General features: G+C 42.4%; 1 protein-coding gene across 3 annotated transcripts; it reads left to right on the top strand.

The window, feature by feature from the left end:
- The first annotated feature begins 730 nt into the window (after positions 1 to 730).
- On the top strand, positions 731 to 25,540 carry UBE2G1 (ubiquitin conjugating enzyme E2 G1). 3 transcript variants are annotated; one of them, XR_008841858.1, is made up of 7 exons: positions 731 to 1,051; positions 15,590 to 15,692; positions 18,357 to 18,454; positions 19,486 to 19,664; positions 22,806 to 22,929; positions 24,852 to 24,887; positions 25,006 to 25,540. XR_008841858.1 is itself a non-coding variant. In XM_056506634.1 (6 exons), the coding sequence occupies exons 1-5, from the start codon at positions 1,006 to 1,008 to the stop codon at positions 22,890 to 22,892; spliced, it is 513 nt and encodes a 170-aa protein (XP_056362609.1). In that variant the 5' UTR covers positions 732 to 1,005; the 3' UTR covers positions 22,893 to 22,929; positions 25,006 to 25,540. The 3 variants fall into 3 exon arrangements, 2 of the variants coding, with proteins under 2 accessions (XP_056362609.1, XP_056362610.1); XM_056506634.1 differs by lacking the exon at positions 24,852 to 24,887 and having other exon boundaries at positions 732 to 1,051; XM_056506635.1 differs by lacking the exons at positions 731 to 1,051; positions 24,852 to 24,887 and having other exon boundaries at positions 15,587 to 15,692; positions 18,362 to 18,454.
- The last annotated feature ends 299 nt before the right edge of the window (positions 25,541 to 25,839 follow it).

Below are 25,839 nucleotides of genomic sequence, written 5' to 3'. Positions count from 1 at the left end.
AGCTCCTGAGAACCTCCTGTGTTTAGCGGGTTGGAAGGTGGCAGCAGCCTGAGGGCCAGCAGGGTTCTGAGCACAGACTCTGTTGTTATATCTGACAGTCCTGTGCAGCCTGCTGGTGAGGGCACATGTGCCTCAGGGGCTGCTGAACCTCAGCAGAACCTCCTCTGTCCCAGTCTGCTCCAAACCCCTGTCCTTGGCCTTGGACACTTCAGGCATCCAGGGGCAGCCACAGCTTCTCCGGGCAACTTGTGGCAGGGCATCACCACCCTCAAAAGGAAACATTCCTTCCTAATAATGTCCCTTATGAGGGCCTCTGCAGATCCCAGAATTGTTAGGGTTGGAAGGGCTCTCTGGAGATCACCCAGCCTAATTCCTTGCTAAGGCAGGGGCACCTGGAGCAGGTGACACGGGAAGGTCTAAGCCAGTTTGGCATTTCTCCAGAGAGGGAGACTCCCATGTCCTCCCTGGACAAGTCTGTCCCAGTGCTCTACCACACTCACATAAATAAGTTTTTCCTCAAGTTGAGGTGGAACTTGCTGTGCTTTAGTTTATGTCCCTAAATGTCCTTCGTGAGGAGATTCCCCTCATGAAGCACTCTCTCTTCCTCCTCGCTAACTCAGGCTTGACTCAGGGAGGCAGGGACCTTCCCAACATGGCGGCCCAGCACGGCTCCCCGCCCTCAGCCGCTCTCAAGATGGCGGCGCGGAAGGGCCGACGGCCGGCCCGGGTGCGCCTGCGCGGCCCCGAGTGCGGTGAAATTCCTGGCGGGGGGAGCGGGAGGTGGCGGCGCTGAGGGCTCGGAGCAGGAGGCGGAGGGCGGCTCGGAGCCACGGCCGCGCTGCCCTGCCCGGGACCCTGCGTGCTGTGGCGGCCGGCGCCGAGCCAGACCCCCGGCGGGCGCGGAGCGGACGGGCTGAGGGACGCTCGCCGCCACCTCTCGCAGCGCCAGGAGCCGCGCCGTCCCCGCCGCCGCTGGGACTCCCTCCCCGGGCAGAGCGGGGGAGAATGACGGAGCTCCAGTCCGCCTTGCTACTGCGGAGACAACTAGCAGGTATCTGGGCCGGCGGCGGAGGAAGGAAGGGAGGGCGGCGGGTGATCCGCCGCGGGGGAGCAGCGGCCGGGCGGCCTCGGAGGGGCCGCGGCCCGCAGCGGGGGAAGGAAGGGGCGCCGGCTCGAGGAGGGGGCGGGTGTGCGTGTGTGTGTGAGGGGGAAGGGGAGATTACGGCCCCCCCTCGCCGTGCTGTGCCCAGCCGGGAGCCGAGGGAACTAGGCCGAGCGGGGGAGGGGGAGCCCGACCGGCGATTGCTGCCAGGGGAGCCGGGGGAGGGGAGCGGGACCGGCACGGTGGGGGAGCGTCCCCTCGGCTGCTCCCGTCCCGCCGGGGCAGCGCGGGGTGGCGCCGGCTGCTCTCGTCGGCCCCCCAGCCCCCCGGTACCGAGCCTGGAGGAGTCCTCCTCCCCTCCCCTTGCGGTCCCGTCTCCCTGAGGCGGGGGGAAAACCGAGCCGGAGCTCGTCCCGCAGCGCGGGGGATTCGTGCGGGCTGATGTTGGGGGCTGTTTCTGAGGCGCCGAGAAGAAGGAGGATTAATCCCCCACCCCCGGAACGAGGCACTCCAGGCTCAGGCTGACTCCACGCACTCGCACCCCTTCCCGCGGGGACCTGCGGTACCCTCGTCCCGCCTCCCCTCGCCGGCTCCCCCTCACCTCCCGTGCCCGGGAGGGGGAGGCCGCTGGCCCCTTTGTTGTCAGGAGAAGCGCAGGGGGCTCCGCAGGCACCGGCGGGGGGGAGATGACCGGGCAGCAGCGGCTGCGGGCGGGGGAGCGGGTGGGAGCGCTGCGGGGGGACCCGCGGGGAGGGGCGGGGGGGTCCGCCGGGGGCGAGAGGGCGGGACGGGCGCGGGGGAGGAGGAGTTGGGGAGCGGGCTGGGGGACGGACCGGGCCTGGGTGCTGCGGCCGGGCCGGCGGCCGAGGGGAGCGGGGTGTCAGACGGGCTCGGTGTCGCCGCGCCCCCTCCCTTTGTCCCCGGGCGGGCGGCCGAGCTGGCCCGGCCCGGCCCCGCCGAGGGGCCCCGCATGCGCGGAGCCGCACAATGCGGCTCCATGTGTGCGCTGCCACACTTAAAGGGAAACGAGCCGGCAGCGCTCCCTTCCTCCCTCCCTCCCCCACTTGCACATGTTCGCCGCATCCTCTGCCTGCTGGGCGATCCACTCAAGGAAGCACACGGGTCTGCACGGTATCTTGAGAGAATCGGGTCGCCTTTTTCGTCCCTTACGTAAAAATTGCTTCGTACCCACTTCAGGAAATGTGTGCCAGGTGTACCTAAAGTCGGGCAATTCCAGCGCTGTCTGGAGTTGGCCGAGTAGCCGTACAAAGGGACAGAGTCACTGGGTGGCACAGGAATTCCCGGTGGAGGATTTTGGCCCGAGACTTCAGTTAATGTCGTTGGAAGCCTAAGGGTGGAAAGCAGCATTGTTAGCAGTAAGGAGATGAGGTTGCATAACCGGGTATAGCGAACAGGATTGTGTGTTTGTGCATCTCCAGCACTGTTTTCTGGCTTTGGTTGATGATCAGTTTGAGAAACTTCAATATCGTTAACTACTAGCACAGAATGTTTTACCCCTTTAAGGTGAAGCTCTTAAAAAAATTTTTAAAAAATCTCATACTGTGGCTAAAAATCGCATACTGTGGCCTTAGTCCTGAACATCAGCACGCACCTGTTAATGCCCTGGTAACTGCTGAAGTTATTAGTGGCACTCAGTGAGGTGTCTGCACTTTCAGATAAGCTAATAACGACTCGGTGTGGGCTTACTGCAGGAGCTCCATACTGAGTGTGACGTGAAGCTTCTCTCGTGTATATGATCCCTTAAGGAAAACAACAGTGTAGAATAGCAGCTTTCTAACTTGATTTTTAAAAAGCATTTGCTAACCTAGAATGCTTCAGCTGTCTGGAATTTCTCTTTTAATCTACTAATTGTGTTCCACAAAAGAAAATTGAACATTTAGTTGAATTCTCTTGATAATAAGTATTCAGCTTCTGTGGTGTATTTTTTTTTTTTTTTTTTTTTTTTTTTTTTTTTTTTTTTTTTGTCTTATGAGGTCTTAAGACCTTGTGTAAGCAGACTGGTTGTAAGTATATTTGTAGACTACTAAATCTAGGGGTTAACTTCTGTGTAACTTTCTGCTCTTTCTTATCTGAAGGCTTCATGTGTACTGGTGAGCTTTTCTAGTTATTACTGATTCAGCTCTACTAACTGCAGCCATTTTCTTGCACCATGTAGATATTGTGGGGGTTTCGTGTTTTAAGTAATACCAATACCTTTGGTATCCCTTTACATGTGCTAAAAGAAATTTAAACCGTATTAAAAGTGACTTGGAGTGTGCATGAAGTATGGTGAGCATTGAAGAAGAGTCCTGAGCTCTTCAAAAGTCCTATGTGGAATAACTGACCTGAGAAAGTTATCACATATGGAAGAAACTATTTTCTGTGTGACATCTGAACTGAGCTGGCACTGGACTGATACTGGTTTTTCTGGTGTCAGGCTGCTTGAAGTCGTAGTGCAGAGGCTGAGCTTCATCATCTTCCTTCCCTACTGCTGACTGTCTTCCAAGTCTCACCTGCTCCAACGTGTCCCTTTGTTAATACCCACACTGTTTCTTCTACCTCAAACCAAAAGTCACCACTCTGGTGGTATTTGCCCTGGTGAGACTGATATTCAGTCTCTTCTCCATGCAGTTTTTCCCTATATCAAGTGTGGGGAGTCATGAAGTTGTACCTGGTGGTTGGATTTTGGATAGGAGTTAGCTGATCTAAGCTAGTTTAAATTGCATTAGATCACACACTTGTGCTTCAGTAATGACAAGAGATCTGAAGTTGAAGGAAGAAGTCCAGAAATGAAGAGAAATGGAAGTGAGAATCTGAAACTTGTACAACGGTGGTGCAGTTGAGGAGAATGAAAATACTTTAATGATGAGACTCTGGCTATCTCTTTTTCAATGGCCAGAAGAAAAAAACAATGGCAGGAGGAGGGAGGAATGTTAAACAGTAGTTCTCAGGGTGGCTACCTGTTTGGTCCCCCGCATGCTTTGGTTCTTAATTATGGGGAAAGAAGGTGTCTGGCACAGAGCACTTTAATGAGCTGTTTTAATTCCTGAGTACTTTGTCAAAGTGTAGGTCAGCTGATGAGGCTGCTGGTTGTCAGTGAGATGTAAAACAACGGGTCTTACCAAACAACGACAGAGCAAAACTTGACAACATAACCTGAAGTTGTTCCAATGACTGCATGAAGGCAGCCTTTTTTTTTTTTTTTTTTTTTTTTTTTTTTTTTGGTAAAGCAAGCTGGCTTGTAACTTGAGCAGGGAGCTGGTACCACAGCACCGTGTACAACATGCTTCTGTGCTTCAGTGGCATGTTCTGGATGCTGATAATGCTCAGGGAGAAGGGACATTCAATGACAGTCACAAAATATAACTTCAAGTTACATGTGGGTTATTTTTTAATCTCCTAAATTCTAAGTGGCTTCACAGTGACTTTGCTAATGAAATACTGAGCTGGATCCTTAGGGACTAAGCATAGTAGCTGTTTTTATATTGACATGTGCTCACCCCCATTTAAGCACAAGAACGATTCAAGGTAGTAAAAACTTTGGGTAGTTTTTATGTTCTTGAGTTTTTTGGGGTTGCTTTTTTTTTACTTGAAATCTTCAGGAAGTGATAAATTGGGATCTCTTAAAAGCAAAGCCATTTAAAAAGGGTAGCCTAGGAAGAGCTGGAAGATCAGGTATCTACAGATATCTGTAAAATTAAATGCTGTTCCCTCTAAAATCAACTTACTTGTAAGCTGTAGCAGCTCTTGGAAATATCTTAAAATTCTGACTTTTTTTTTTTTTTTTTTTTTTTTTTTTTTTTTTTTTTTTTTTTTTGGGATAGGGGCACTTTGTGTGTTGATAACAATGTAAAGTAGAAGCCATGTCCATTTCTTTCAGGCAGAGTTCAGGAAAAACTAAGAGAAAAAAAAGTTCCCCTGAACTTTACAAAAAGTCTGTGGCAAGTAGATTGGTGTAGCACTGGGTTAGCAGAGATCACCCCTCAGGGGAGCTGGTGAAGAATAAACTGTTCTTTTTACAGCCCCAAAATTTTATGTTCTTTAAAAAGAGATGCAGACAACAGGGTGTAAAGCTTCTCTTCCAGTCTCCATAACTGTCAAGCCCAAAGGTTTTACAGACTGAGGTATGGCTCGGAATACTTTTATTTCATCTTTCTGCCAAATTCTTGCTGACACAGGGACTTCAGAGTAGGCAGACTTGTCTAGTTCAACCAGCAAAATCACATAGGGAGGATGCAGTTAAATCAGTAGCACACAGTGGAACTAGAAGTGCGAGTCCTCTTTAACATAAACAGGGAGCATTGGAAATGGGAATAACCATGCCTTTGTTGGCTCAAGTTGAGCTGGCTTGTAAATAATCTCCAACTTAGGATACAGAAAAAGCCACACTAATGCTTTTCTTAAACATGAGAAACATGGCATTATTTCAGTTTAAAGTGTATACAACTTCTATTTCAAAGCAGAAATGTCTAATTAAAAACTAACAAGTTGGAAAACTGTATTAAATACTTAATGTGACAGTTAAACAGTTTTTACTTTCTTCTGTGGAAGAATTTTGCTGTGTAATGTTGAGCTAGTTGAATTTTTGTCAATTAGGACTTGCTTTATAAAAAAAGCTATTTGAGTAGTGAACAGAGGGAATCACAGAGTGGAGATCACTTTATGCATCAAAGCTGAGGTACATATTTCTGGGGTGGCTGGTGTATAAGAACTTTGTTTACAGTTGAGCCCTGGATTACAGTAAGTTTGTCTATGATAGTCATTTGAGTGGCACTGATGTGAAGTATTAATTTGATACTATTTGTGTTTGGCCTGTTACCTCCTCATTCGTGAAGATCTGTTCATATGGACAGTAATATTCTAAATAAATAGGGCTCCAAGGTTCTACACATGTAAAATTTAGCATTTTTAAGTGGTCCTGAAGTTCTAAACACCCCTGCATATTTTTTTTTAGAAGACTCATGTTTTTAGATAACCTTCAATTTTTTGGTCTGATGCTTTTTGGGGTACTTAGGTACAGCATGTGTGTAGCAGTCACCTTAAACCCCTGGCAGCGTAGGGCTGTTACAGCAGATGAGATAATCCTGCTTCTTGTGAGGCTGTGCTGACAGAATTATCAAAGCTCCCTTTCTAAAGCTGACTTTATAGACAATATCATTGCTAAAACACAGGCCTTGCTCAGACTCCAGTCAGTACAACAGCACAAGCAGCCTGAATTTCTGTTGCACTGTAAATAACATGATAAATGTGACTAATGGCAAGCTTTGCCTGCTACGTGTTAGTTTTCCACATGCTTCTCTTGCAGAAATCATCTGAACTTTGCGTCCTCAAAGAAAAGAGTATTTATAACAACAGCCACCAGCAAAATTTCAGGAGTGCTGGCAGTTTTGGAAAGTGAGGTTTAGCTAAACTACAGAATGGAAGGGCTTGATGACTCAACCACTTGCTCAAACAGGATGAAGAAATAACCTGCTTCATCAAGGAGTCACTGCCTTGGCTCTGCCTAGGTCAGCTTACTAATCTTTCAGGGAAAGAACCAGACTTACCATGAACTCCGAGTTCTTTCCTTCTCTGCTTCCTCCAAACAAGGCATTGTAAGTTACACCAAAGGCAGTAGAGTGATTTATTCCTGTTTTGTTTGAGAACAGTGGAATGGGAGAATATTGCCGGAGATCCTCTAAAGTAAGGAGCAAAATTAATACCATTTGAGAAGATACTTTCATCAGAATTTATTCTTTTGTTGGTAAGAGCTTCATTTGGACATGTTAAATCATGCAAAACCAACTAAAATGTCTTAACTCGTGTCATTGATACTGATTCCCACTTGAGTAGTGTAGTTATTTGCTGCAAACTAAGGATTTCTTGATTTTTTTCTCTCTATGTATTTGTTTAAGAGAAACTGATAGGGATAAATCAAGTGGAGTGAATGGTCTTCAGATGAAATCATATGTAATTTTAGCTGATTTCGCTTTAACTTTTCTGTATATCGTTGAGATTTCTTTTTATTGCAATACAGACTTGGAACAATACGTGCATATTCAATTAAAATAGGGTTACTTGGTCCCTTCTGTGGTTGGTACAAGTTGGTTTTTAGTTCCCCCAAAGCCCTATGTTAAACAGTTTGAAAATAAGTGACCTTTGTAGATGAAACTTGTTTGCCTCACATAGGCATTCTGCTAAATTTTCTTCCTGTAGTGTGTTTAATCAACCTCTGTTTTGATGTAAAATACAACAGTTTGTTCCCAGCATAGAGATGGGGTTCTAATGAAGTGGAACTGATCTGAAAGGTGGCTGCTGTTCTGAAAGCAAGAACTAACCAAATACTAAAATGATTGTGCAGACTTGGGTGCCTGGAAAAAGGAGAGCAGGTGGCTCGTGTGAGGAGGGGGGCATGTGACTGCTGAAACTCTCCTGTCCATTTTTTGTTCCAGTGTGAGGGAACAGAATCAGGACAATACTTCACATGCAGGCCTTTGCTCTCACCAAGCTGCATCTACTCTGTGCTTCCCTTTTCAGTGATGTGTGCATATCTGTCAGTCTGGTCTTGATGAGATCTTTCACTTACAGTCTCTAGCAGGCTTGAGCTTTAGGCCACCCTAAAGTGTAAATGCTCATACTTGCTTTTCTTTCCTACTCTCAAGTCCAAGGCATATCAGCTGGAGCAGAGATCAGATATCCAGACCTTGTAAGAACACTAAGTATAGCAATCTAATTGGAATGGGGTTCCACAAAAATAACTGCTCTCCTGGACAGAAATGTTAGCAGTTTTTGTATGAGTTTAGAATAATGATAGACTTTTTGATAGAAAACCTCTGTAAAGGTTTTCACTTACAGTCCCCCTGTGTATGGATTGTTAAGGCAAATGTATTTCTGTACTGTCATCATACACCTCATAGGTCAAGCTGGCTGTTTTTTTAGCTGGCTGGCATTTGATGCTGATCTAGAAGATGGTGCTGTCAGGAGTCATTTAAAGAAATGCCTTAAAACAATTCTAAATAACAATGTGGCTTAAGTTAGGATATGCAAACCTGTTATTCATATTATAAGCAGGAGAGAAAACAAGCTGGAAAATTGTCCTTGACTTGCACAATAACTTAGATGTTAACATCTCCCTGTTGCATAGGCATGCCATAGAGACTTTTCTGTGGATTTCTAATGGTGTCCTGTTTTTGTCTGTGAACCATACACATCCTAGAATCCTTGACTCTATATGCAGGAGTGCTGTTCCATGATTAATGTGTATGTGACTGCTCAGAAGATACTTGGATGGAACTTTTTTCCCTTATCTTTAGTCTGTTGGTAATTAGCTTTCAAGAAGTTAATCAGCTTCTCCTGTCCATGGTAAACTCAGCTACATTAATGGCACCTAGGATGACACCTGTCTTGCCAAATTCCAGCAGTTGTGTGCTGTAGGTATCTGAAACTTGTAGTGTCCTCTGTAGGTGAGAGAAATAAGTGTGTGTAGAGTGAACCATCTGACCTGTTTTTGACACCTGCCTTGGGATGACATAATTATGGTGTCTCAGAAACTACTTACCTGATAAGATCTCCTGAGTGCTGCTGAGGATGACCATCTCAAATACAGGCACATGCAGATACCCATTGAATGCTTGTCTAACTCTTAAGAGTGGAAGCAGGCATCAGACATGGAGGACAAAGTGGAGGTGGCATTTCTGTCACACTGGGTATGATAGATGAACGTGGTTCTGTGCTGCAGGTGACTCTGTGGGCAAAGCACTGAATATTCCCTGGTGACATAATTGCTTCCTTTTACATGTAGGTTTCCAAATCAGGGTTCTTCCTTGCTTTTCCCTTCCTCATAACACTTCCCCTCAAAACTCAGAACTTACTGAGCATGGTTTTGTTGTGGTCTTTTAATAGACCTTATTCAATCTCCATTTTAACCTGGGTGGTGCAGCTGAGCTGGATTCTGGTCTGGTGGGATACACAGCATGCTTCTGGCAGTCTAGTCAAAGAAGGCTGTTCAGGAAACACTTTGTCTTGCTTTCTAGGAAAATTACATGACTGATGGTAACTTGAACATATATTCTGGACTTACTGCTGAGAACCTTAATTCTGGTAGCATAACTTTCCAAACAATGCTGTGGCATTCAAAGGTTTTCATCAGATGAGTATGTTTTGTATTTCCAGTGATTCGGGCAGGAAAGTAGTTTGAACACCACATTTGTTTTGAAAGAAAAGATTTGTGGGCTTAGTAGGCACAATGTGGTCCACAGTAACTTAAGGTACTGAGTTTAGATATTTGCTTAATGGCAAATGCATTGAGGGAGGGGGAAGCAGATCTTCCTTCTATAGTGTGGGGTGGTGGAAAAGGACTGGCTTGAGTGTATGTACAGAGAAGGGTCCATGTATGAGGACTGCTGCAGAAAGGAAATGCCTCAAAATACATTGTGAGTGTTCTTGCCTGTCATTAGGACTCAGGTGAAATGGTGCATGGGAACAGACTGGGCTGGGTAAACTGGGCTGCCAGGTTAGATCACTTGCTGGGTATCTGTGCTCTAGATGACACAAAGAGCTGGTTTTGTGGGAGAGAAATCTAAAGGAGCATTGGCAGTGTCTGCTGATGTCACCTGTTAAGGGATTATGGGGACCTCCATAAGAACCAAGGCCATACCAAAGATCTGCAAGCTTCTGTAGGACTCAGTTTTTTCCACTGCATAGCTAACTTGACCTTCCAATTGTCTGTCTCCAGGTGTGCCATGACTTCTGTGACCATGGAGCTACAGAATATACAGAATCAAGAAACTCAGTTTTTAATTCTAGAATAATGTGATATCTTACTCATGAAATAATTCTAATCTCTATTAATTCAATTTTCTCTGGTACCTTAATCCTCATACTTGTAGTGACAGTTTTAGGAACTTTGGGCTAGTGCTACTTTCCACTTGTTTGCAAAGCTGAGCTGTGGTCATGGCTAGAAATTTGACTGGGAATAAAACCAAAAATTAAACAAGAAACCTCCAACCTTGTCCTCTGTCCTTTCAAAATCTGCTTCAATGTGGAAATCTAAGGAAGGTGTCACAGGTATAGCTGAGGCCATGGCAAGTGAAGCAGTACACAAAGGTGCATAGCACTGTTCTGAGATGCAGCTTGATTGTTAGTGTTAATTGAGCAGCCTTTCTTACAAATCTTCTGAGCTCAGAGAATTTCTTTTCTAGAAGTCTAAAATGCTGCCCTTATTAAGAAGGAGTGATTTGTGGAGCACTGGGCATTAGTTGCCAGGCTAAAGTCAAACCTATAGCTTCGATTGAAATTGGTTGAATTGGTTGGTAGAACCTCTGCTTAAGACAGGTTTGTCTTTACTACTTTAGTCTCCCTTCAAAATAATTTCAGTGCCCTTCAGAGACTTGATCTGTTCTAAGTGTTGTCTGTTTGTCACTCCCACAGTGGCTATCAGGAGTGTGTGCATATTTTCTGCTACGTTTTGTCTGAACTTCTTGGATGAGCTTGTGGAGCAAGACAGAACATGATGAAAGCAGATTAAATGGAGAGTTTGGGGAATGCATCTCCACATAGAGATCATGTTACTTTATCATAATCTCAGCCCTGGTTCTCTAAAGTCTGAGATGTACAGCTGGGTCCTGCAGGCAGCAAAGTTTTGGAAATCCTAGCTGACCTCAGTGAAGTAATAGGACTATTTTGAAGTCACAGTGTGGGGTACAGAGAAGGAGAGTCTAGAATGAAGGTTTTCAGTGTGAACAGTTTTTAGAAGCTCCTGAACTGGTGCTGAGCCTCACGAAAAGCAAGGAAGACAATGCAGGTCTAAGGTGCAGCAGATGGAAAGTGCTGATATGGCGTGCTTGCTCTAAGAGCTGTGTAAGCCGGCTAGATGGTTTATCCAGAAGCCTTAGCCAGGGACTTGGGCTCCCTGGTCTGTTTTTCTGTTGTTTTTCTATCCACTGGCTTCACAAAACTCAAACACCGTGTAACTCTTTAAAGAGGCTGCCATTAAAAAAATATAGGAGCTCATATTTTTGAAAGCTTTGTACTGTAATGTAGCTTAAAATACTCAAAGAGTTCATATGCAGTGGCTGGCTGGGTGAGACATCAGGCTGAAAAGTTTGGATGCCATACATAGCTGTTCCATGGAGCTGTGGGGCTCGTTCTGCTTAGTCATTTTTGTTGATGCTGTTTTGCTCTGGGATTGGTGAAATCTCTTGGCTTATATAAAGGCAGTTTCAGTGAGTGTGGGAACATCAGTAGCTTGATGTAAACTAAACACTGAAACTGGAAGTGCAGCCCATGGTACTGTGTTGGCTCAAGTTTAAGGCAATGGTAACTTAGTTCTGCTTTAGTAAGAGCTAAAGGGAGACAGACAGTGTGTTGTATGGCAGATCATGTGGAAAGGGAGCCATGAGGCTTTAAAATCTGTTCTGGATTTAAACAACTCTGTTGGATTAAGGTCCTTTAGTCTTCTCCACCTCCCAAATCAGGTATTGGATTTAATCCCAGGTTCGGGACTGGGATTAAAGGAACTGAATGTCTAATTTATAAGCAGACACTGGATTCTGTTCCAAGTATGTTGCTGCTTGGCAGCTGTCCAGGTGTGTGCTGCTTTGGCTGTCAGCTGCTGCTTGGTCTGCACAGGGCTCTACCTGAAACTGCTTCTAGACTGAGTGTAAGAATGTTTTGGATTTTTTTTTCTTTTATTGGGTAGAAAAATGCCTATTATATTAAATAATCAGAAATGCAAAGAAATATTGTCACAAATGCTAAACCACAGACTTTAATATATAGTAGTTGCAAGTAAATGGCACTTAGGCATGGACATGATGGAAATATGTTAATGTACTCATGTATGTTTAAAAAGTATAGCGTATCTTTAGCTGAACAAGAAATCTCAAAGTAAAGCTGTTGGAAAAATAATGTGGAAGGATCCAATTCTTCATAGGTGTGTCTGGCTTCTCTGCTTTTCCAGGACTTCCAGGGCAGTTTTTCAGCAGGGCTTTGTAGGGGACCTGCACTGAGCTTGTTGGGAACGGAATCCTTTGCTTTATGCACATGTTTTTGTAGGGAGCTCGTGTTCAGGCTGCAAGCGGTTAAGTGCTGTGGTGGGCGGGGACTGGCAGGCGCAGGGAGCAGGTGTCCCCTGCCCCGGGTGCAGTCAGTGTCACTCGGTGGCTGGGCAGTGACAGTGACACCGGCCTGGCAGCAGCCCTGTGTCACTGAGCCGTGTGTGTGTGTTCCTTTCGTGCCCTGCCTGCATCGCTGTTCCTTTGGGATTTTGGTGCATGGATTTCACTACTGTGCGAGGCTCAGCTAGTGAAGAGAGAGGCAAGAGACAGGTGGTACCACTGGTTAACTTTCCTGATACACAGCACTGACTATATCCAGGGAAAAAAAACAAAGCCAAACAAACCTTGGGCCTTGGCCTTTGCAGGTTTTAATGAGTACAGCTATTGGCTATCCATGGTAAAGCAGCCAAGGATGATGCTTTTCATGTCTCAGTGCAGAACTTTCCTGAGACTTCCTTTTTTGTCTGCCTGCCAGCCATGTTGTTTAGTTTAACATAAATAATCTGGATAGAAGAGCTTGTTTTTAAATTGCTGTTGATAATTCTGCATACCTCTCATGGAGAAGGTGTGTGAGCTTATATTCATTGTTTTTCCTCAGAGTATTTTTGCAATCAGCAGCTGTTTGAGATGTGCTTCAATACTGCTGTCATGGAAGGAAAATAACCTTTTCACAAGCCGAGACTGATGCCACCTCCTGTAAAAGAAGTAATGTGCTCATTAGCTTTATAGGCAATATCCACTAAGAAAACTGCTTTAACTGAAGATTTTTGTTAATAATTGTCCCTTTCATACAGTTTACAGATATTCTACGTTAAAGAAGTTGGCATCCAGGAATCTTACTTCTTCTCACAAGTTCTCTTGCAATATAGTGCTACATGGTCCTCGGTGTGAGTTGGAGTGTAAGAGCTGTCTTTCTTTGGGAATAAATACATGAAAAATGTTTTGAACTACTTAGGAATAAAGTTGTTTGAGGCTGAGACAGATGTAGAAAGAAATTGAAATAGCACACATTAAGAAATAGAGAAAAAATGTGTATATTGGCTTTGGAAATAATGTGACATATTTAAATAGAGAGAAACATTCTGAATTTTTTCCGTCTTGAGTTCTGGCAGCCTTTAAAGTCTTATCAGTGAGCAGTGATAACTTGCAAACAATAAAGAAGCTAAATGTGAGCAGTTTGAGTTACAGCAGTTCACACAGAACTCTGCACAAATCCTTTTGTCTCTGTGAAAATGCAGAAATGGTGGGACTTGGTTTTCACAGGCTTAAGTTCAAGTTTGAAAGTCTTAGGTGAGATAGTGAAACCTAGTATTTGCATTCTGACTTCTGTAGTTACTATGGTGGGTGTTCTGTATTGCAGTACTAATAATATCTGAAAGGATGATGTAAATGTCCTAAGCAGAGATGGCTTTTTTCACAAGCAATAGGTAATTTTAAAAAATGAAATCCTGCTTGAAAAAGCAGGTTATATTCAGCTACTGATATGGAACTTTCAATAAAAAGAAATTTTTTCTTAAGGAGGTAGTAAGGGACTGGTGAAGCTCTCTCTTAGTGTGAGATGCTCACCTAGGCTATCTGCCCTTTCAGCCAAGATTAAGTAGTTACTCAAGCTTGTGCAGCTGTTTCCACAAAGTTTCATACGTGCCAGAGTCTGAAAACTGATTTGCTTAGATGAGGCATGGCCATGCTGCAGCTTTTGGGTTTGAGGTTTGTATCTTGGTTATAGAGCCTGTGATGTTGCCTTTTCTTTCAGGCATTGTCTGGAAAAAACATGGTTGGGCTCAGTACCCAAATCTTTGTCTTGTACCTTGTGGACTGGATGGCTCACCTCCCCTCCTGATTACACCCTTCTGATAGCTCCTACGAAAACCCCTTTCACTGTGTTCCTTGGGATTTTAGAATTGAGTCATCTTTGTGGATAAGTTTGACTAAATTAGTAATGACCAAAGTTGATGTTCCTGCCCTCTTTAGAACTTTGGTCCTTCACATGAACTGAGCACTTTGTTTTCCCAGTGTGGACTTAGACTCCTCTGTGTAGGAGGAGTTGTTTCTTCTTGCCTTTTTCAGCCAAACTTCAAATGATTCAGAACTTAGCTGGCCACTAGTGATTACAAACCTGTGGGTAAATCAGTTTGGACTTAATGACACTTTTTTTTTTTCCAGAGAGGTACAGGGTTCCCACTTGAAGTTCCTCTGCATGTACCTGAGGGCATTATAAGGCCCTCTGAACTTAAGTCTTGCAGCTTTTAGGTTTACAAAACAGAAATATGTAGACAAACTGTGCTGTGAAACAGAATAATGAGGACTGCATAGAGTCTGATGGGTTATAAAATAAGTATGGTTGGTTTTTTAGTTTGTTGGTTTGGTTGGGGTTTTTTGGGTTTTGTTTTTGTCTTTTGTTTTTTTTTTTTGTTTTTTTTTTTTTTCCCCTCACAATAACTACCATTCTTAATTTAATCTGGAAATTACTAAGCAGTTGAAGCAGTTAACTTCTTTCCTCCTTCCAATATGCTAAGTACCCAAGATCTATCAGGACTTTGTATGTGCTGTTGGAAATGGTGGATGAAGAATTCGAATTTGGCATAAATATGGCATTTAATGTAATTTCTGATCTGAAGCTGTCAGTTAATAGATGTTTTCACCTTCCTACCCCCACCACTTCACTGTAGGCAAAACTCATTTGAAGTGTTTGATTCCAAATCTTAAATTTTTTTTTTTCCTGGAGCAGGTTGAAAACAGAAGTTTAGTGGAGTCTAGACCTAGCTGTGACTTGTGTGCAGCTATTTCCAGAGAAGCCTCTATCTGGCAGTAACTGTATGAAGTAGCCTATAACATAATTCATACAGCATTTAGAATGTTCTATTGCTTATTACTGATGGAAAAAACTGTGAAGTAAAAGGAAGAAATAAAATACCTGAACAGCATTGCAGCTTATCTTCTATATTCTTTTGTACTAGTTCAAAATATAATAAATCATTGTCTCCAGAATTCACTGGCACAGGTCTCAAATGCTTTCAGAGTCAGAGAAAAAAATTTAAAGTAGAATGTTATTTTTAAATAAAAACATAATTTGACTTTGGTCTTCTGTTAACATTTTCTAGAGTTCTAGACAGACTTTAGTTTAAGCTGGCTCCTTGGGGTTCTTGTAAAGCTATTTTATTATTAGAAAGCCTGTTTCCTGACTTAAACACTTGGGATCTAGTTTAGGAGACCATGTCACATAGCTGTGTGTTGTTCTGGCCCTTCTGTTCATGTTGCACTTAGAGTTTTGGGGTCAGGCATGGTCCCAGCTCTGTCAGAAATGTTTGTGGTGGGGGCTGAGTGACCCACTCAGGCTGTAAGTCCTTGTGCCAAATGTGGGGTTTTTGGTCATGTATGGACACAGGAGCAAAACCAGCAGATGTGTATTATAGACACCTAAAGTTACTCTTAAATTCTTTTTCCTACACAGAGCTCAACAAAAATCCAGTGGAAGGCTTTTCAGCGGGCTTAATAGATGACAATGATCTTTATCGATGGGAAGTCCTTATTATTGGTCCTCCAGATACACTATAGTAAGTACTGATGCTTATACAGAAACTTAAGTGAACTCGGATTTACTAGTTCTAGTTTGCTCCTACTGAATAGAAACTAACCAAAACCTTTGTGCTAAATTAGGTAATGCTCTTCTGTTGCTAGCAGAATATGTGTAAATAGCTGGATTTGCTATGTAGAAGTTCTAAACTGCTTTGCTCCCTTGGGAAAAGGCAACACTGATCTCTTTGTACTTGTATGGAAAAGAAAGAGAATAGGTACACTTAGAGGCAGTTTCTGTTTTCTTTCATATTCAAGTAAGGCAGATAAAATCCACTGTTTGCTGTTGCTGCTGGGAGGCTGTAGTTCAGCTGATAGTGCTATGTTAAACCATTACAACTTCCTGCTTGGGAAGGTAGGAAAGTATGCAATTCAAGTGGGATGTAGTTGGAGGAAACAGCAGCAGTTCATGGAATTAGCTTCAAATCCTGTCAGTTTGAGATGGGAGAACTTTCAGGTGTGACCTTGAGTATCTTGGGGGGTGATCATCTACTCCAGTTTCTGGGAAAAGGTTCTGTGCCCAGGAGAGGTCAGTTTAGAGTGTACTCCTGAAGATGAACTCTGTTCTCTTCATTAAGCTGTTGCAGTGCTAAACTACTGATACAAAAAGCCTAGTGACATTTGCAGCATGAAGTTCTCTATGTCTGTCAGTAGACTTGGAATAAGTATTTAAACCCAGTAATCAAATAGCTTGGCTTTTCCTCAAGCTCACTGCACTGTGGTTCTCATGTCTTGCATGAAATGGTTTCTCCAGCTTCTGCTGACCTTTTCTAAACAGTCTTGTGGTTCTGTTATATTCTCATGGCTATTTTATAAATACTGTCAATAAAGAAATGCTGGTTCTAATTAATTGTCATCTTAGGTGTTAAAAATTGCAATAGTGGTTTTTAACTCCACTTTTATAGAGTCCTGAGCTCTTTTTTTTTGAGGCTTTTAGGGAAGAAACTCTTCTGTTCCAGTCCCCATTTGCTGTTTTTCAGGGTAGTATTACACTGAATCCTTCTTCCCTGGGCTGTTTGATAAGGATGGTCATATATAATAGTTTACCTTAAACAATTTTCAGACATCAGTCTCATTCCTGGTCTCACTTCATTTATTCTGAGTTTACTTGAAAAAACATTAGACTTAGTGCATTACTCTACTGACAGAAGCCCTTTCATCAGGAATAGTGCTAAAAATGGCATGGATCTCCCTTAATTGACAACTGTATTTCGTTAACTGATATCTAATGTATATCCACTTTAAACCAGGGGTGCCTACTACAGCCTAGTAGCTTCAGGATCTGCTTCTTTAAAAAGGGAAAGAAGGACTTTTTCAGTTTGAAAAAAGAAAAAAAGGGGTTGGACTGGTTTGGGGCTATCAACAAACGCAATCTAGCCCTCCTTTGTCTTGACATTATGGATGTTAAAATAGTGTTTCTGGAATTCTTATCTCTCCTGGGATGAAGGATTCTTTGGAAACTGCCTGCCTTTTCTAAACCTTTTAAAAAATAAATGCTGTGGGTTCAAATCCTGTCAGCTGCTTCAAAGAGCCAAGTTACTTAAAGACAGTGCTTTTTGGGGTGTTTCTTTGGGGTTTGGTGGTTTGTTTTGGTTTTTGTTTTTTTTTTTTTTTTTTTTTTTTTTGAGACACCTGCTGGAATTGCACCTCTTTGGTTAGTGGTGGTAAAACATGTTATTTTTCTCAGTAGCCAGTGCACTTTAGAGACTCCTACTCCTTTACAAATACAGGAAAAGAATTGCACTGAACAGTTTTGTGTTCACCAATTCTTTTGTCTGTGTGGCTGCTGAGGAGTAACTTGTCACTGTGCATCCATGCCATCTTCTTTGGAGGTTTGTGTTGCAGTTTGTGTTCTGCCTTTGCAATTTTTCCAAATTTTGTTACAGCCTTCAGTTAGAAAAAATGACAGTAGCATGACAAATGTTATATTATTGACATTAGCAAAGTATTCCATCCATAAACCTTTCCATCTAATACAGGCCTTCCCATTTCTCAAAAGGTACTGTAATTCCACATAAAACCTGGATGTCTCTTGTTTATTATTGTTTTCCAGTTGAGTGGGTAACTATTGCAGAACACCTCACTGTCATGCCTGAATCACTTTAGCTTGGTGTTGAAAAGATGGCATTGGAAGTCTTTTTACATTTAATGCTCTAGACACAGCCAGAGCTTTCTGCAGTTTTTCCCTGGGGCTCGCTGCTGGAGACTGAGATCACAAAATTAGGACTGAGGTCTCTTAACAGAGGAAAATGGGTGTCTGCTGAGCTGGACTTGAGAAAGGCAGTTATTGGCAATACCTTTTTTTTTCCTGTTAATAAATGTACTGGGAGGAAAAAATGTAAGTTGTGATTCCAGATGGTAAATTCCTTGGCAGTTTTTTGAATTTTTTTTTTCCCCCACCCCCATGGTTTTCCCCTCTGGAACATCATCCTAGTTCTAAAAAAGATCATGTTGGGGAACTAGCAGTATCTTGTGAAAGAATCTTTTCAATGTAGAAACTCTTAACATTGCATATGGAAGTGTTGATACTGTTAATTACCAACAGGATGTTAAGTTGAGTGAGGTGTAAACTTAGAACATCAGTAAGTTCCGATCTTCAGCTGAAGCTTACAAGAAACTCTACTAAGATATTTTTGATTCCCCAGTGAAGGTGGTGTTTTCAAGGCTCATCTTACTTTTCCAAAAGACTACCCACTGAGGCCGCCAAAAATGAAATTCATCACAGAAATCTGGCATCCGAATGGTAAGAAATGTCAAAGTTTCAATTTCTTTTTTACAGTTCAGAACTAAAATGCAGTGAAGACAAATATATTTCTGTTCATGTTAGAAATGTGAAACTCCGCTTTTACTTTGCCATCTTCAGTTAATAGTGAAGTAATAACAATGGCAGGGTATGAAAATACTTTAAGAGTATTTTCAGAAGCTATTCTGAGTAGGTTCTTGCATTCTTGGTAATTGTTCAGGGATTTTTTTTCTTAATTTTTTTCCTGAGTGCAAAATTCTAGTCTAAGGAGAAATGTGACTTCTATAGCTGCCTTTTGTTATACCTTCAAATATTTCATCTTGCTTTTCCTGACTTGGCAGTTCAGTATAGAAGGCCCGAGGTTGTCCTCATCTAGTGAAGCAAAGAAAATCTTTTAGTCCCTCTAAAGGAAACTTATAATGTCTCACCTATGGACTGGTGGAGATTGGATGGGAAGGTAAAATAAAATGGAAGATGGTTTTACTGGGAAAGAGAAATATTCTTCAACTTCAGGAACTGTAGATGTTGAAAGGTGGGAGGAGACAGTGCTCCCATCAAAAGGACAAGGAATATTTTAATGCTGTGTCAGTTCAGCTCTGGAAATATCAGAGTACTTGTCAGGCACTTTCTAATTCCAGCAGTTTAAATCATATTTCAGTATGTTCCAGTAATATCCAGCTGATGCTGTTGCTGTGGAAAAAAGTCACTCTCAAGTTTGCTGAACTTAACAGAAAAAGCTGTAGTGGAAGCCTGTCTAAATAAATAGTCTTGAGAGTTGCAGCATGATGTTAGACTGAGTCCTGCTTCCCCATGTGCCCTCTCTGTCAGGAGTCCAGGCACATTCAGGCTTCCACCAAGCCCTGTTTATTACAGTTTAAGTTCTCCAATAGTTAATTACTTTCCTTCTTTATAAAGTGTCTTCACTAACGTGTTTCAGACTAGCTGGAATGAAGACGAACAGTTCCATGAGTGTCCTGAAGAAATGCCAGCACGTTGTTCATGACTGAAATATGCCTTGTTCTATTTTGTAGTTGACAAGAACGGTGATGTCTGCATTTCAATTCTTCATGAGCCTGGAGAAGACAAATATGGCTATGAAAAACCTGAGGAACGCTGGCTTCCCATTCACACAGTGGAAACTATAATGATTAGTGTTATTTCTATGCTGGCAGATCCCAATGGTGATTCTCCTGCTAATGTTGATGCAGCGGTAAGACTTTCCTTGGTCTGCCCATTGGCTTCAATGTAGAAACCTTGCAATGGAGTTCTGTCTCTAGTTTAGCAAACAGTAACTTTGGGAAGAACCTTTCTATCACAGGCTAAGGCTGCCATTGTGTTGGGAAAAGCAGTCATGTTGTCAGATGGAATTACTAATTAGCCCTGGGAAGTTTTTTTCACTTCTCTAGAACAGTCTTCCTGTCCCATGGATTAGAGCAGTAGGTTTGACTGTGTAGGTCTGTGCTCTGAGAAGATACTCCAAGGCTTTACTGGGCATCATATCCTCAACTGAACAGGGAGGGTTGTCCCAGACTAGACTGACTGGCTCAGGAGTGAGGAAAAATGATCTGATTTACAGTCAGAGACTAGGGTGAATCTGCAGGTGTGAGATGCAAGTGTTTGATGCAGCACAGTATTCTGGAGAATGGCCTGTGCTCTGTGTGTGTATAAACAAAGCTATCAGCTCTCCAGAAGAGCTGTGTTAGAGCAGAATATAACAGTGAGACTGAGAAATGTTTGTGGTGGGGGGAGAGAAAAGAGTCTCAGTTCTGGAAGGGCATAGAAGGGCAGACTTCAGGCCCTGCTCATCTGACATAACACTGACATGCCCATGAATTGCAGTTCAGCAGTGAGTGTTGTCTTCTCACAAAAGAGAACTTTAACTGTGGGAGTGAGAAAGAAGGAGATGGGAATTGTGAGATGCAGAGTTTTGTAAAGGAATGTTAACCTGCTCTGTCAGCCAAACTATAGCTTCCCAAAGTGGGTGGGAGTTTAGTAGTTTCCTGGAGCCTTTGATCTGCTATGTTGTGAGTATTTTCAAAGATGGTTGAACTCTGCTGAAAAATCATCATGAGAATAGACATGTGGAACAAATTTAATGGGAAGAAAACAGAAAACAAAAAGTTGTAGTGAACAACTTCCTCATTTAACCTTTTTGTGTTACTGGTGGAAACAGACACCCAGGAAATATGGACATTTCCTGCTGAGAGCACTGGGAGGAGCAAGTTATTAATGAAATACTAAAAGTGCAGTTAAAATTCCTCAGTTAACAAACTCTTGTATGTTGACTGTAGCTGCCCTAACCCTGGAGAAAGCACATGCTTTTAGCTGTGCTTGTCACCTTCCTGACATCAGACTTTTTGTATTGTGTCCCACTCTGACAAGTACTTCAGGAGTGGGTTTTTTATTATTTTGCATTTTTCCTTGGCAGAAAATTAATTTGCTTTAGGGCAAATGTCAGAAATGAAAACAGCTTTTTCTAGCCCAGCATGAAAGAACAAAAAAATGCAAATTTGACTGTGAAAATAGCAGTGAGGCATCACTTTGAGTGCTAGAAACTATTTTTCTGCCTGCAGCATTACATGTTTCAAGGAACTTTTAAAGTGCTGCTTGAGCAGTTGGCTTCTACTGGACTGTATATCTCTTCATATTAGCAGAAAACATACTTATCAGGGTAATAAAGAATCAGCAGCTCCTGTGTTTATTACAGCAGTAAAATTTGGGAGTTACTATAAGATACTTTGTCTGCTGTCATTAGTTTCTGCTTTTAAGTGAGACTAGTGAATTAGGTGTTACAGGCAGTTCACAGGATTATAAGAGCATGGGATGTACCTGCTTTCAGGAAAAATGAACTGTGCATGTTGGAGTACTGTCTCTTGGAGTGGGAGAAAAATGAGGGTCAAGAACCTGAATAGATATTTTTAAAAGCAAATAGAACAGTTCATGACCTAAAATTAGATTTTTGGAGATTCAGCTGTCAAATTGGAAACTCTGCTTGCTATTCAATTCTGAACAGTTCATAGAACTACAAATCTAAAAAGTAGAAGCAAAAACTAAGGCTCTGAAGCTCAGAGGGCACAAATTCAATGCTTTTCTTGGCCTTAAGCCATCTTGTGTAAACTGTCCTGTGTCCCAGTCCAAGGATCCAAATGTTTGCTGCATGAATTGCTGAAAAAGAACAAACTAATTAGTAGCCTTATTTGTGCTTTCATAGGAAGGTTAAGACAAGCTGGGCTCTCCAATGTGCTGATGGTTTAAGTGAGCTTGGAGGTGATGGGTGTTAGGGTATGCCATTTATCACTCATGTACTGCAACCTTCACCCCAAGTGGGGGTGAAAAGGTGTTCTGTGCTAGATTGCCTCAGGTGGAACAATGTGGGGGTTTTCAACCCCTTCCCTCACCCCTGCAGTAAGAATACATTGCTTGTATCAGAAACTAAGAACTGTAGAACTTCATGAAATAAGGGCTTCTTTGTTTTCCCCACTACTTCTGATTGGAAGGCAGTACCCAGCACATCAATCTTAACCACAGCTGATGCTCCTGTGCTTTCATCTGAGCTCACTGTGAGCCTGGCACAAAACAAACCTGGCTGCACTTTCTCATGTAGGTTTTTGTGATACCTTGATGTGTGCATCTCTGGGTTCAGACTTCCCTCTTACCTTATCTTCCTGCTCATCTTTATCTTGGCTCTTATCTCTGCAGTTCTGAAATCAGATCCCTGTCACAGACCAGCCAGCCCTGTAGGTGAGCTGAGTATTCTCCTAAGGTCTTTGTCACAGAGCCAATATCTTACAGCCAGATCTAACTAGGAGGTGTTTGCTTTTGAAGGACACTGCTGTGCCTCTTCTGCATACTGTGACTTCTGTATTTCTGTCCTGAAGTGTCCTGGCTAGATTGAAGGGAACTGAAATGGTCTTAAAAATTCTCAGAGTAACTGCTGCCTCCAGAGTACCTGTGTGCCTTTTTCACCACTGCAGTTAAAGACTCTAACACATAACAGCTTGTGGTCTACAGGTTGAGTTTGCTGCTACTTTGCAGGCTGAAGCAAATTGATTTTAGCACAGACAATGTGAAATACTGGTAAGCCACCGGGTTAGTCTTTGAGAGTGCCCGAAATCCAAGGGGAAAAATCACATCCTCACTGTCTTGTGAGCAGCTGGCACAGAAACCCAGAGCAGACTTTGAAAAGTTCTGAATATTACAGGTTTTCAGTGAGTAGCTCAATGATTGTAAGCAAATTTAGGTGTTGACTAGATGGCTAATGTCTGAAAACATAAACACCAAGAATCTTCCTAGAGCTTGTACAACTCCTTGTTGTAGGACTGACATCTGAAAGCTGTCTATTCAATTACAGAAAGAATGGAGAGAAGACAGAAATGGAGAATTTAAAAGAAAAGTTGCCCGCTGTGTAAGAAAAAGCCAAGAAACTGCTTTTGAGTGACACTTATTCAGCAGCTAGTAGCTTCACTTTTTTCAGGGTAAGTATCCTTCTTAAGACAAGTCAGTTACCTGAGTTGAGGATTTCCTGCTTAAGTGTTGCTGAACTATTTTTCTCCCCCTCAAAAGCAAAAAGAAACCCCCAAACCATTCTTCTCAGCTGCATGATCTCAGTGGAGCTCTTTGGCTGTATGCAGTACTAAAGACTAAAAGAATTTAAGTGCACTTGACAGGCCATTCTGCCAAAATTGGGGAGCTTCTCTTGTATTCTTGTGTTTTATGCTGTTCAGAAGTTGAACTTCTCTTTATCAGAATTCATCCTGCTTTATTAATGGCACTTAGAGGTTACTGGAGCTGTAATAAAAGGGGGTGATTATTCCTTGATATTCATTATTGTGAAGAACACTTACTAGAATCTTAAAAGCATCTTAAAAGTCTTGTTATCTCAGGAGTTGTGGATTATCTTGCAGATGTTGGTGGCATTTTGCACATAGGAGTTACATGGGACTTCAGTGAGGTTGTCAGGAACCACTGAGAAGGGTTTGTTTCAGGTATCTATAGAAGTTTTAACAAAAAGTCTCCTGGCACAGCAGAAAGCATCAAATTGAGATATTACCTGTCAATAATATCAAGAAAGGTGGTGTTCTCTTCAGCAGCTTAAAAAACATCTTTAGTGAGGAAGGCTTGGGAATAGCTTCATAAAAACAGCTGTGCTCTACTTAGAAACTGAACTGTGGCATATCTGAGAGCTTGGACAAGTTTTGACCTGAGAGTGGCTGATGTGATAGTTGCATTTTTTGCCACCCTGTTGAAGAGCTTCTGACTCAAGATACTTACTCTAATTTACACAATCCCATCCCAGTTTTAATGGGATTTTTTTTTTTCCCCCAATAACCTCTCATAGAAAGCTCTGTATTAAAGCATGGCCCTTAAATCCCTGGCCTTTGGTCACTTTATCTTGGGTATGCCAAGGAAAAACTTCCTCCATGAGCTAATAATTTCCCACTCTTGCTTTTCAAAGCAAAACAGAACTTCATGTTGAAGCTGCCTTTTCTTAATGATTGGTTTGGCAAAAAAACTGCTCTGACCCATTTGGCTGGCAAACCCCAAATCCATATTTACTGGTTATCTACAGCATACATAACTCACAGGGACAGAAATATGGCACTGTATGTAGTTCAGAGGGGTTGTACAGGCCTGAGCAGCTCACTACATTCTCTGCTGGGTAGTTTTTTTAATCACAGTTGTACAGGAGAGAGTTCCTTTCTTACCCTTTGGTAAACATTGGGGGTGGGGGAAGGTTCCATCTGTGACAAATTCATTCTGCAGTCCTTTTTGCAGAAATGCTTTGATTGAAAGGAACTTTCTCCAGTATGAATTAAGCACAAAAAATTCTTAATATTGATCAAAAGACTAAACAAAGGAACAGAAAGTCTTGTACAACTGCCTATGACTGGAGTGCAAGAATTGTTAATGCAACTGACTTTTTTTTTCCTGTCTTGGAGAAAGGGAGTAACTGTGAGTAACACTCCAGAGTATCCTTAACTAACCTCAGCTCTGTTGCCATGTTGAACTTAGCTATAGTGAAACAATGCTCTTGACAAATATTTTAAGTAATTGGCTGTGTTGCTTTTTTGGAAGGCAAAAGCTTTTCTAAGTCTGGTGACTCCTCCCAAGTGAGTGCTGGGCAGGGAATTGGTTGAGAAGGGGCCACAGCTGGTTTCAAACCAGCTCAGTGTGACTGGGGGCTGTGGTGTCAGTGCTTGCTAAGCACTGCTGTGCCATTTGTTCCTACTGTTCACAGTAAGTAATGCACAGACTTTTCAGTGATAAACCTGCAGTGTTTAGCCCTATGTGTGAATAATCAAAACTTTACACACTGTGCACTCAACAAGCAATATAAGTTACAGGAGCCAGAAAGTCTGATCATTGAGTGTGCTGAACTAACTCCAGTCTTTCTCAGGTGATCAGTTTGGATTTATCCATCTTCTGTTCAGAGGTATGTGAAACTCTTGAACAAGAGTTAGTTACCTTCTTGAGCTTGAAAAGCTAATTACATCTTGAAAATAACTGAGGATGAGGAGGGGTTTTATTTTAACACTGTGATTTCTTTACAGGTCTCCAATTGAGAAACATGGCACTGTTTTTTTTCCTGCACTCTACCCACCTATTGCTGGACTTCTGTTATTACAAGTTGGCAAACACTGGCTGGAACTGGGCTGCAATAAAACATGCCAGTTATCAATGCTGACAAGAGCCTAACAAGTGCCAACACAAGATGATTACGCATTTTGAAATCTAATGAACTGCTTTAACCTTCAGGAAGAATTGTAAAGATGTGTACATAGCACAACATGATCCGGATAATATATATACTGTTCATGTACATCCACAAATACACATTGTACCAAATAATGCTGTCTGTAGTTAGGGATAGAATTGTGTAAATTCTAAAGATTTTAGCAGGTTTTTTCTCTCCCTATTCATTGTTTCCTGAGTTAAAAAACAAAAACAAACAGCAACTTGTGAAGCATGTCAAAACCAATTAGGATACTAAGTTGGTTTTTTTGGTTTTGTTTTTTTTCCCCTCCCACTTTAATTTTCCTTTGACCCACCGAGGCTTAATTAAAATTTCTTGCTTATTAAAGTATAGTATCTCTTTTTTTTTTTTTTTTTTTTTTTTTTTTTTTTTTTTTTTTTTTTTTTTGGTTTTTGGAAATGTGGTCCCTTTTATTTCCCCCATCAGAACTTAAAATTTTCCTAATTAAACCCTGAAAGGATTTGCTATCAATTACTTGTGTCTTCTTTTATGACCTTTGTAGTCTCAAAGGTGCTTTTTTTTCCTTCACACCCATTTCTAAAACCCAATTATTCATCCTTCTTGAATTTGGTATAGCAATAAAACTGGCCATGGAGCACCCTTGAGCAGCCTGATGGATTTTTAGGATTTT

Source organism: Oenanthe melanoleuca, chromosome 19, assembly GCF_029582105.1.
Source record: "Oenanthe melanoleuca isolate GR-GAL-2019-014 chromosome 19, OMel1.0, whole genome shotgun sequence".
Lineage (NCBI taxonomy): Eukaryota > Metazoa > Chordata > Aves > Passeriformes > Muscicapidae > Oenanthe > Oenanthe melanoleuca.
Note: the sequence above shows the minus strand (reverse complement) of the source record. Positions and strands in the feature narration are given on the sequence as shown.

Bases quoted from the DNA above. Each gene is read 5' to 3' on its own strand.
- UBE2G1 (XM_056506634.1), top strand. From the start codon at position 1,006: ATGACGGAGCTCCAGTCCGCCTTGCTACTGCGGAGACAACTAGCAG. The intron at 15,693-18,356 runs GTAAGTACTGAT...TTGATTCCCCAG, and splicing joins GGTCCTCCAGATACACTATA to TGAAGGTGGTGTTTTCAAGG. The intron at 19,665-22,805 runs GTAAGACTTTCC...ATTCAATTACAG, and splicing joins CTGCTAATGTTGATGCAGCG to AAAGAATGGAGAGAAGACAG.